This window comes from Anser cygnoides, chromosome 2, assembly GCF_040182565.1.
Source record: "Anser cygnoides isolate HZ-2024a breed goose chromosome 2, Taihu_goose_T2T_genome, whole genome shotgun sequence".
In the NCBI taxonomy this organism is placed as follows: domain Eukaryota; kingdom Metazoa; phylum Chordata; class Aves; order Anseriformes; family Anatidae; genus Anser; species Anser cygnoides.
The window spans coordinates 119,042,987-119,055,143 of record NC_089874.1 but is presented as its reverse complement, the minus strand read 5'-3'; the positions used below and the strand labels follow the sequence as shown (position 1 = coordinate 119,055,143).

Sequence of the window (12,157 nt, the reverse complement as noted above, 5' to 3'; positions counted from 1 at the left end):
CCTTTTTATGTCTTTTGTTTTCCAGCAATCCTGATCTCCACTGTTCCTGCTCTTTTAGTTTGCCTTCTCTTGAGTTGCCACTCTGGCCATGCTAAAGGCTTAGATATGTCTTTGCTGAGGACTGAACATTAAACGCTGACATTGCTTGAGACTCTGTTAAGCCATGTTGGCCCCAGTACAAAGTGCTGTGAAATAGTTCTTACCTGTGTCCATTCTTACTGCCTTTTAATTTGCCTAATTTCTAATAACCAGGTAAAAGTTTGCTGCCCTGACTCTACTCTGCATTTCTTAAATTAATTTTTGAAAGGTAAAACCGGAAAGTTTACAATATCGGAGTGCTGTTCTTCCCCATAAAAAAACTGTTAATTATGTATGCATTTAGTGCTCCCTCAATAATCCTTATGCCTTATATTGTAAAGCCAGGCAGAAATATACTACATAGAGCAATCTCCAAGCAGCAAACAAAGCAGGTAAAGGCACTTGATACACAGAAATTGGGAAAACCCAAACCCAAACCAGAGAGCTCCGTAGGGAAACACGTAGAACATGGATGTCACAGCTCAAAGAGGGGTTGTATACATTCTCACCCACTTAGGCTGGCTAATATTGTTGCTTTTTCTTAAACCTTGAATGTCAGCTTTTAGCTGGAGTCTTTCTTTGTCCCTCGGATGGACCAGCAGCCCGTGTGTGGGTGTTGCACTGTGTATCAGTGGGTCTTCAGCCAGCTCCAGGGCTCTCCGCAGCAGCAATGCAGAGAGACACAGCGTTAACAAAGGCACATTCCTTGTCCTTTGTCAGTTAAAGCTGAGCTCCGGAAAGGTCACAGCTGTATTTAAAAAAAAAAAAAATCAGACAAAAAAAATCATCCAAATGATATCATGAAAATTAATTCATTTACACTATTGTTTCAGCAAAACAACTCATTATTTTAATCTCAGTATATTGAATTAAAAACCTATTATTTCCCCACTAATGTGGGCAGCACTGTTGGAGGTTAATTGTCCTTATATATTCCACTGGAAAGCTTTTGGCGTCAGACTCGTCTCTTTCTACATGAACAGAGATCAGCTCATGCTAAATGGGGCCGTGATCTTTCTTGGGTCCAGCAGAGGAACCTGTATTACAAATAGCTGATCCTGCCGACTCATTACATCGTAATTTTTAAAAATCTTCCAGCTACTGTCACTCATTACGCAAGAAAACCTGTATCAGCAACTACTTCTAGCACCTAAGTCTTGGAAAAATAAGGAAGGTTATATTATTGAGCCTGCAAATGGAGTTTGCATCCTGTAATGAGTACTGGAACACTGAGTCATTTCTAAAATGGCTCACTAGCTCGGTTATCATACAAGAGACTGTGAGGTTGTCAGTGCAGAATGACTGTAAATCATAGCATATGAATCTTCTTTTTTTTTCTCCTTCCAGGCTTCAGTTTACTTCTTTCATTTCCACAAACACTATACAACATTCACAGGTAAGTGAATTAATATTATATAAGTACTACCCCCTCCCATTTAATTCTGTGCATGTAATCGTTCTCTTACATGAGAAATAAATGTAATCTTTCAGCCAGATGCTGTCCTGAATATGTACTGTAGGTTTTTTTTTTTTTTCTGGTCAGCTTTCAGCATCTGACTGGTTTCTTTTCCATGTCTGTAACTCCTCTCATTTTTCTTTGCCTTGCCATTCTCCGGACAGTCTCACACTGTTCCTGGATGCTGAACTGATGAAAGCCCTATGGTTATAAACACTGCATTTTATTTGCAACCAAATGTGATTCGTAACTTTTACCTGCCCTAGGTAACATTCTGTAGCTGATCATTCCCACTCCATAAAGGAGTTTATTGTCTTTCAGATCCTCCTGTAAAACCCCTCTCTCTCTGAAGGCTGCAGATAATTGCCATCAGATATGGGCCAGGCACGTGGCGAGCTATGATTACATCCAAGATTTGGCTTGCTGCACCTAGAAATTTTATACACAGCTCGGTTATACTCTGATGGCCTATTTTTATTAATGCTCTCTGCCTTCCTTTAGTATTTGGTAGCTCGTTTCCCTCATCTGTCACATCAGGTCTCTCAGATACTTTGTTTCTTGGAGGAGGGACTGTCACTCCCTGTCTTCAGGAATTAGCAGGAATGAATATTAGCATTTGCATTTTGGAGAGACTCTAAGATGATAATGTATAGTTCCTACACAGCCCCTTTCACGTTGCCCTATAGCCCTAGGGAAGGAGGTGGGGGGCAGGAAGGGTTGAGGACCTGCAGAAAGGCTGGGCTCTGGGGCAGGTTGCCTGGGGCAGCTCCGGGTGGGGGCTGGAGGCAGTGGAGCAAGGGGCTTTGCTTCAGGGAGGACTGGGAGAAGGCGGACAGCACCGTGAGCATGTCAAGCCCTGGCAGCAGCAGCATTTACCCTGACGAACATCGAGTTTTTGCTCTCTTTCTTCTCATTTTGGGACTTTTGTTTAGCATTTGCCATCTCATGTCATTATCTGACACAGGTCTTCTGGTGGGATTTATTGTTCCCCTGAATAGAAGAGCATTGTAATTCTAAACATCCAGTCAGGGTTGCTTGAAGAATCCATACATGAGCTATGTGGCGTTGAGGGATTTGAGATTTTCAATAATCTTCTTTCCTTCTTCATCCTGCTGCCTGTTCTCAGTTGTTATTTTATCAGAAGTATGCTCTGTTTTGGAATGAGAAAAATATTTATTGGATTTTTGTCTAGCTGCTTTTATAAACACAAATACTCAGAGATTTTGAACAGGATATTTTGCAGTACACTTCAAACACAGAATCGTTCTTCTGAAATATATATATGAAGAAATGGTTTAAGGATAGTGAACTTTTAGTACATCAAACCTCCTACTGTTTTTATAACTTCTCAGTGAGTTTTGCTTGAATGAGTACGCAAGAAAGATGCAAAAGGTAGATGTTACACTTATCTTTTTTTCTATCTGACAGAAAATACACTCCTTTACTACCAATAATACTGTTATCTCTAAGAGGCAACTTAAAATGTCCAAGAAAACACAATTTGTAATTAATTTTCCATTTCTTTAATTAGTAAAAAAAAAAAAAAAAAAGTGTCTCCCTACCTTTAGGTTGCACTTTGCCAATGATGCAGGATTGTCTAGCAGCACCTCTGCCCAACCGAAACAACAGCAAAACCTGCCAGCCCTCTGCATGGCTGTGTTGTCACTGAAAACGTGGGGCATATCAGCTGAAGTCATTACATGTCTCACATTAGAAGGTTCATTATCTAAAAATATATGTTTTGACTTGACAAGTCTGCATGCTGTGCATGTGGACGACAGCTATGGTACCAGAGCTACTGCAGCTCACGTTCTCTAAGCCTAGTGGTCCGCTGCCAGACAACGATTAGGGAGGGGAGCTGAACAGAAGCTGTGCAAATAAAGCAGTATAATTTTAGCCCAGAAATTAGTGTTCGTTGGGTATCCTACAATTTCTCTTAAAAAGCCCGGGTACCTAACACATTTGCACAGGTAGTTGCGCTGCAAGATGAATTCTTGGGCTGAGTTCAGGCTAGAGTTTGAAGTTACTGTGTGGAAATAGAATGGATAAATTTTCTTACTCCATAAAATCATTGTATTTATTTACAGAGCACATCTAAAGAAAACACTGAAGAATGGTTCTTTGTATGAAGGACTCCTACCTCTTGTGTCACCTCTGTTGCTATTCGTTCTTCTTACAGTCTGGGTGGTTTTATCTCCAGGCAACATATTAGCAAAGCAACCAAGATTATTTTTATGGATGGTTGGGGTTACTTTCTCAAATGTTATTGTAAGTATGTTTGTGGTGGTGGTATTATTTAGAGACAGCTTTGTGTCAGCGAGACTTCTATTTTTACATAAATAAACAGAAGGGAACAGAAACTGTAGTTAAAATTCAGCAGAATCGCCTACACCACGCCTCTACCTCTGTGTTACGCGCTCTCTTACAAAAATATATCACAGCGGTTGTCTGGGCTGGGGACGCTTACAGTGCTGCGGTACTTATTCTACTACAGCATAACATTTTAATGATTTCTTCCCCCCAGGGTTTTATGAACAGCCCTGGGAAGGCTTCCCTTCCAGAAATCTAACAGATTTGCACCACACATAGGCAGAAATGTAAAATGAAGCTCAGTGTAGGCACAGACTTACCAGCAAGAGCTGGGGGTGGCTGTAGCCTTTCCCTCCTGTTTTCCCCATTAACATGGCACGCGCAGTCCTGTATCCTGCACATCGGCTGATCCCACATCTCCCCCTCACCGTTCAGAATAAGGCCATACCACCCACAGTCGTTTTTAGGGGAAGGTGTGAAGTGATGCAGGAGCACAGTGATGGCTCTCTGCCCAAGGGTTGCTTTCTCCTACACCACATCAACACTGTTTCCAATTTCCCCCCCTTTAATGCCAATGGAGGCGACACAAACCTTGGTGAACAGCATGGGCAGCCAGGCAGTAATGCTGGCCATTGCAAGTGACGCAGGACTTTCTTCTTTGCAGGAGGCCTCGTGCTTCTTTTCTTGCCAGGAGAGTAGCAAGTGAGCAGCAGCTAAATAGAAAGGTGTTCCTCTGGTTAATGCTAAGGTACCCTAAAGGACAGCGCCTGCTGGCATTTTCAGAAGGCAGTCTCCATCGCTATTCAAAATCATGTCACTGAGCAACGCTGCGTCCAGTGTAAAAAGTGGAAGGCTTGAAATGCCTTGGGTTGTGAGAGAGAGCTTGGAAAATGCAGGATATTAGAAGGGAAAGCAGAACCCCTGTAGAAACTTACGTTCAGGAATGACAAAAATAATTGTGACACTTGTTATATATATTCTATAAATATATGTTTCTGAGGGTCACAAATTGAACAATTCCATCTTAAGGACTTCATCTGACAAAAGTTCATAGAACCATAGAAGAAAAATAGTAAGGCAAAACAGAAGTTTCTCAGTAGACTGCAGTTTCGTAGGCACTGAGTATAGTGCATATACTTAAGGCCTTGCTTTTAGTTTTTCCAAAACATCCACTGCAGTACGAGAGGCTTACATGAATTAAAAATGTCTGCATGTTAGCTGAAGGGTATAGCATTTTAAAAGCGAGCATTAAAAATGTATGTGTATTAGTTGTAGTTTATCACGTTTTAAAAGTGAAAAAAACAAGCCTGCCTTTCCTGTCACCTCCTCTGGTACCTCACGCACCGTTCCTCCAGCAGCAGGGGGACGGCTGTCAGCGCCATGCTGCGCTGCTCGGTGACGGCCTGACATGCTGGGTTTTCATTATCTGGCCTGCAGACCCCAGGCTGCAGCCCCTGCCTCGCTACCTGCCGCTATCTCAAGCTCCTCGTGCCTTTGTTAGCGTGCCCAGTTGCCCTGCAGACCTTTTGGCTAAAGGCCTGGCTGCGGACCCGGCCTCGCAGCTGCACGAAGTCAGGGCCTGTAGGGAAGGTGGCGGCCTCCCACCTGTGGGCAGAAGGAAGGGCCTCCAGCCCGTCCTGAGAGACAGGACGTTTCCAGCATTTTTGGTTAAACTGAGGAAAAAAAGGCCTAAAAAGGAAAGATGCTTGTCCCTCGGAGGGATAAGGGAGCTGCAAAGCCCTCAGAGGCAAGTGTCCCCACTTGCGTGAAGGGTTCAGGCCCCACAGAGGAGACCTTTAGCCGTGACCACAGTGGGGGACTGAAGCGGCTGAGGTGGTGGCCCCCTGATGGCTGCCTCAGGAGATGTTTCATGAGGAACCTCCTGGGGAGATCTTAAGAGAAAAGGCACTCAGGGCCCACCTAGGGGCATAAACCGCAGAGATTTAAATCCAGCAGTACCAGGGTAGCTCGGCAAGGTGGAGGCGAGGGGGATCAGAAAGCGCAGGGCATAGTCCCACAGCGTCACCCTTCCTTTCCAGTCTGCCTCTCCAGACCTGAGTATTTTCATCTCCTAATGGGGCCTTGGGCTGACTTTTAGTGTGAGAGAGGCAGTGCTGCAGGACCAGGAGCTGAAGAGGGATAAGGAGCTGAGGGAGACATACAGAGCCCATTTTGCAGCACTAAAGGTGAACTGCTCCAAATACGCCTAAGAAGTCTTCACGAAAAATTGAGTATCACACATAGCATGGCATAATAATGATTTAAAATAATGTGAAATCCAACCTTGGGACAAGTGCAATCATTCAGCCAAAAAATATAGTGTATATTTATGTATTAGAGAGATTTCTTAAGCAATCTCTGATACCCTCTGGAACAATTTGTAAGGAGTTACAGAATTGGTGCTATTCAAAAAAATTCATCGTCAATACCGATAATTCAAAGTAAGCAAATAAATTTACATTATGTACGTATGCTTACTTTTTGCATTATTGAAAGGTTTATGTGTTTGTTTTTTTTTGCATCCTTCAGCGTCCATTGCACAAATAGTAAAGCCACTATTTTCATTAGATTTCAGTCAGACTGCTACTCCTTCTGTTACAGGATTTCAAGCACTGTACAGGGAATGATTTTTTTTTTTTTAATTTTTTCACTGTTTTCAGGATGCATAAAATCTATTTGTGACCACCTTCAAATTCTGAGCGAAACTTAAATCGATAAAAAATTCCTAAATCACATTTTTTTTTTTTCCCCGAAGAGAATGTATATGAGACAAATGGCTTAAGGAGTCTAAAACAGGTAAAAGGACTCGAGTGCCTAACTATATACATCTGAACTTAACTGAGTTCATCTCATGACTGTTCAAGATCTCAGTAAAATTAAGCTAATTGTTTTCAGTTGAGTCATGCATTGTATATTCATTTTTTTCTGCCAGGAAAAAAGGGATCTTGGGATCCCTTTCCCTGGGCCCCAGCTCCATCTCCAGGGAGCTCGTCTCTGTAATCGAGCCAGGGAAATGGTGCTGCCCAGGTGGGTGTTTTAGTATATGGAGTAGTGCTAGGAAAGAAAAACAGGATTTGAAAGAGGCATATACTTTCCCTCCCTTACATACGACAAACCAGAATATATTCCTGCCATGCCATGTGATTAGAATACCACTGTGCTCTCCTAGTGACTAAGTGGTGGCAATTTGATTTGGGATTACAACTTTATGAGACTGCGTGAAAGCACCAAGTGTCAAACAAACTCCCCTTTTGCAAAGCTGGGCTTCAGCTCATAAAGTGCAATGTGTCAAAACATTGTCTCCCTAAAAGAAGTGTGTATTTTAAATTACTTTCAATAAAGTCCTTTAAGAGTCACAGACAACGAGGAACAAAGTTTGTCATCGATAGCCGTTTTCTTAGTAGAAACAGGCTCCATTTTGAAGTCTAGCCTGTTTTTTTCCCCTATCAAAAGCAACCCACAGAGAAAATGGATGCAGGCTGTCTAGGAACATGCCGACCGCCCTGCGGCTGACCCAGCTCTTCTCACCTGGCCACCTCTGTTCCCGCAGTGCAAAGTCATCGTCTGCCAGATGAGCAGCACCCGGCCCGAGCTGCTCCACTGGTTCCTCTTCCCCTTGGCGCTGGTGGTCTACGCAGCCATCTCGGGGCTGCTGGGCTGGGCAGAAGAAGCGGTGCTGGCCGCGTTCACCGCGCTGGTCACGGCGGCTCATGTGCACTACGGCATCTGCGTGGTAAGCGGGCGGCTCCGAAACGGCCGGGCGAGAGCTGCGCGGGGCATGGCGCTGATAAGGGGCCCGGGGATGGTGTCTGTGCTCTCTGGTTGGGGCCCTGTCCAGGAGTCTCAGTTTTAAGTTATAGGTTTCTTATGTGTTTTATTTAGTCTAAAGTTAAAAAAATAAAAAATAATATCAGTTTGCTGCTGGCAGTGCCTTTTTGTGCATGCAGCGGCTTCAGTGATGAATAATTCCAATGAAATGACTGGTATTGGCTTCAAAACTATCACAGTCATAATATTTATGGACAGGTTTACATAACAGCTGATCCGTCTGGTATGAATGCCCTCACCCCTTTGCCCTTTCTTCTCCTGAGGTTACTTGAGTGAAAAAAACAGGAAGGTAAAACGCAAAGTAAAATGCATAAAAGTCCTGCAATAAGGTGGCTAACTCTGCTTTCAATCTGCAGGCAAAATAACCGTCCGCATTTCTCATCTTTTCATGGGCTTCTATTTAGCATCTCTCAAGCCGGAGACATGAAAGGTTTTCCAGTTCATTTAGTCTTACCCGCACATTTTTGTGTCTGTTACATATCAGTTTTGTCATTTATTATCCTCTGAATTACTGCTTAAATTCATTTTTCCTCAGTTAATGCCTTTTTTTTTTTTTCTAAAAAGCATTGTCAAATAATCCTTAGGAAAGTGTCTTAATGGGGGCTTACATTCGGATAAAACATCTTGCATGGCAAAGATCCCTCATTTAATAGGGATTTGCTCAGCATTCCTTTATTTAAGATAGCTGTTGGGATGCAAGGATTTTTCCTCCTGCCTTTGCAAGAGGCCTTTTGTCAGCAGAGGTTGCCATTGTAGCAGACTTTACCCAAGCACCAACAGGGGCCAGTCAATGGAGATCACAATGGGATCACCTGGTTAAAATCCGCTATTGAATGAGTGGGCCCAGCTCCATCGTGATTTATGTCGGCTGTGGGTCTGGCCTGTAGCAATTTAACTTCCCATCAGTGTAATGCAAGAGGTGTGCCACGATCACAGCTCTCGTGTGGGGATACTTGTAGGTCCCCATGTACTCCTAGGGCCCCAAGTACACCAGGGCGGTGGCTGGGTCCTCCCCGGTGTGACCGGGAGGAGAGAGCTGGTGAGCTGTGAAGCTCGTACAGGACTGTTTGCTAATCCCTGTGATTTATCTTTAGGGGAGGCAGCTGAGCGAACACTTCAACATTTACATCTTTTCCCTGAAGAAACGCGTCCAAGAATGAACACCTGCACTATGGTCAGACTGTAACACTTGACATGGAGATTTCCAGCTCTTTTGATGTGATAAATAGTGGAATTAATCTGAGTAAAATAACCAAAGAATAGAATAGTCCAGATACTCGAACAACTGCGACAACGAGCTATGCAGCAAGATGCTTCATCTCAGAGGAAAATTCCTGTCCAGCAGAGACGTGTTTACCAAGTTATGCTGCTGCTAATATTTATTCTCTTCCCTAATGCCGTGTCACCTTCTCTGAAGCTTTTGTCTTCCTCCTCCTTGCCACTGTGCCCAAAGCCCTCGATAAAGCCATGCTGGGTTACGTGGGATCCTTGGTGTTTTATAACCAGAACTGGTTTTGCCCAGGCTCTTCACCAGTGAGACCCCAGCAACGCAAACCCACCCACTACGTCCTTCCCACTCAGACATCTGTGCCTGCTGCAGTTTCCATATTTGTTTTCTCACAGCTCAGTTCTTCCACGCAGTCTCCTGAAGGGCTTACGCACATTCAGTCTTTTCTTCACCTCAAACGAATGTGTGAAGAGACTGAGATCAGAAAGCTATGGGCACACTGAATTATTTTTGAAATGCAGGATCCCTCCCCCCCAGCATTAAGATGAAACTCAGCTGACCTGTATCTGTCCAAAATGCAGGCTCCATACCGGAGGCGCTTGCTTTTATACTTATTTTCTATGCAGTAACAAGCACATTGTTGATATTTAAGTAGCAACAAGCAATATGCCCTACAAAGGTAACCAGCTGAGAATAAATTTTGCCAACAAATGCTTGAATATGCTCACGTTTCACTGCAAAGCACACAGCTTTACAAACCGTGAAACGAGCAGTGAAAAAGGAGCCAGCCACGCACGTTCTAAATATTTTCGAACCTCGTCTATCAGTGCAAAATGCTAAGCAAACAATTATTTGCCTGTGTTCTTGAAACAAATTCTTGTGGTTTCAGATAATGACAAAAACAAAACAAAACCAAAAACCAACCAAATCAGACAAGAGCTTTTTTTTTTTTTTTGACATTACACATTTGCATGCAGATGTAAACTGTTCTCTCCATCTATAATATATGTGGGCTTTCTGTGTGCCTTGGAGGAAGAGCCGGGAATTTGAGTTTCATCTCTTTTCATATGCTGCCCTAGCCAAAGGGACTTTGTGGCCTTGAAGCACTAATGAAACAATCTGTCCGCTTTCCCCAAGGTAAGCGTTATATTATATTTCTTGCACAGAGGGGTGAGACTGACTGACTGGCATGTTTATTAAATTGTTAAGTATCTCACTTGCCAGAAGCAGGGCAGAAACACAGGTGTTGAGCCACTGAACTTTGGGTTCACCTTTTTCAATTCTTAGACCTTTTTTTTTCTGGCTTTATCACTGGCCTGATCACTTTTCCCCCAGTTAACATCCTCGTACATCAGTAAGAGTATTACAATTTTCGGATGACCACCAACTAGTCGTATCTTCCACCTGCACGTTATGCGAACAGCCTCACTTTAAGGTTGCCTGTCACAGTAGTCGGCCCACCACGATGTTGGTTGGTAGGGCAGACTTCCCCCGGCAGCAACTACGAGTCTGAGGCAGGCATGCACGGAGAAATCCCACTGTTTGATGAAGTTAAGTATTAATTCATATAAAAGACACACTGATATCAAAGCCTGACCTGCTTCAATATTTTGAACCTGTCCATCAAAAGTATCTGGAGGAAGCCCTGACAAGAATAAGAATACAATAAACAAAAATACCTCTGGATTGAAAGTGGTTGTGCTGGAGGAACTCTGTGGACAGGCTTTCCTTTTCCCTCTATTTTGCACTTATTTATAAAAGCAGTCGGAAATAAGGGGCACAGAAGCTGCACAATTTGGTACACTGTAATGGAATATTTTGAAATATTGCATTAAATGAAATTATGAAACTTGAACTGCCACAAGCTGCCTGCACTTGTACCTTTCTAAACAGAAATATAGCATCACTTTAAAAGGAAATCAAGCTCCAGACAGCTTTTTTGTATTCCACATGAAGACACGGCAAATATTTTTTTTTTCCTTTTGAAAGTAACTTGTCACTACAATCTCTACAAAGACAAGTATAAACAGAGATCATGTAATGCACGATGTACATACTGAATTGTTAGCCGTCTCAGATGGCAACTGGTTCAATGAAAGGGAATAAAAACACTTTGTTCATACGGCAGTGTGGTCGGATTTATTTTGCAAGGTCAGATAATGGTACGAAGATGACCAGAGCTTGGTTTAAGAACAATTTGTTATGGCCAACAAGTTAAGTCAGGAAGTTTTCTTTTGAACTATTTGAACTGGAAAATGTATTACTTCCGTTTTACGCTGTTGAGTATTCACACAAGCCCAAAGACATGCCTCCCCCACGTCTTACGAAAAGCAATGCAACTAGCTCTGTGCACACAGGTTTGGGTGCCCGGGTTGGAAATCGGCTCCTCTGGTCCCTGCTTCACCTACCCCCATATTAGAAATGTTCCCAAAGCGGGGCCGGGCCCCTGCCCTGGGGTACCTGGAGGTAGTGGGAGGATGGCAGGAGCTGGTCTGACCGCGCGGTGGTGGCACACAGCCAGGTGGCTTCAACCTGTGGCAAAAAGGCCTAAAACAGGTGACTTTTAGGTACTGCAAGGAAGGTTCATCCCTGAATCCCTTGGCCCTTACAAAAGGTCACTGGGTGCTTCAGTGCCTTTGCTGTTGTGCCCTTTCCACCTCCCAGCTCCCTTAAGTTTTGCTTTTGATGTACCAAAACTAAGTGATGCTACAGGAGATTTAGTACTCTGAAACTGGAAAGCATTTGCCATAAAAAAGAATGTTCTGTTTACATGTACATATATATATATACACACATATATACATGCATACATGCACCTTTTTTATTTGTTTGGTTTTGGTAGAAAGTGATACAGTTGCTGGGCTCTTGGGGAAATAAATAGACACTACCTGCAGACACAGGGTAAGTGAACTTATTTTTTTAAAGCAGCTGTCTTTTTCTTCCTGCTCCCATATGCACTCAGTAACGAAGCAATTAAATATATGTATTTTAAACAGAAAAGTATTGTTTTAGAATGTTTTGAAGTCTCTAGAGCTAGACAGATTTTAACATATATTTTTTTATTAAATATGTAAAAAGATAAACGCAAGTCAAGTTATTCACATATTCAGACAAAAATCTACTCTACCATGCGACAATTTGTGGATAATGTAAAATGACTGATACATCTGGATAAGACTTTTTGTATCTATTATGTCATTACTCATCTATTTATAATTAACAATACATATGTTTACATTCCTTTCAGTTTACATTTA

General features: G+C 42.8%; 1 protein-coding gene across 1 annotated transcript in view; it reads left to right on the top strand.

Annotated features, from left to right (window-relative positions):
* LOC106038406 (ethanolaminephosphotransferase 1-like) overlaps positions 1–11,022 on the top strand; it is a 56,282-nt gene extending 45,260 nt beyond the window's left edge. The window contains exons 7-10 of the mRNA XM_048046557.2: positions 1,426–1,474; positions 3,622–3,802; positions 7,395–7,577; positions 8,767–11,022. Coding sequence (XP_047902514.2) covers positions 1,426–1,474; positions 3,622–3,802; positions 7,395–7,577; positions 8,767–8,832 — 479 coding nt within the window. The 3' untranslated portion in view covers positions 8,833–11,022. The remainder of the gene's footprint in view (positions 1–1,425; positions 1,475–3,621; positions 3,803–7,394; positions 7,578–8,766) is intronic.
* Positions 11,023–12,157: the final 1,135 nt, after the last annotated feature.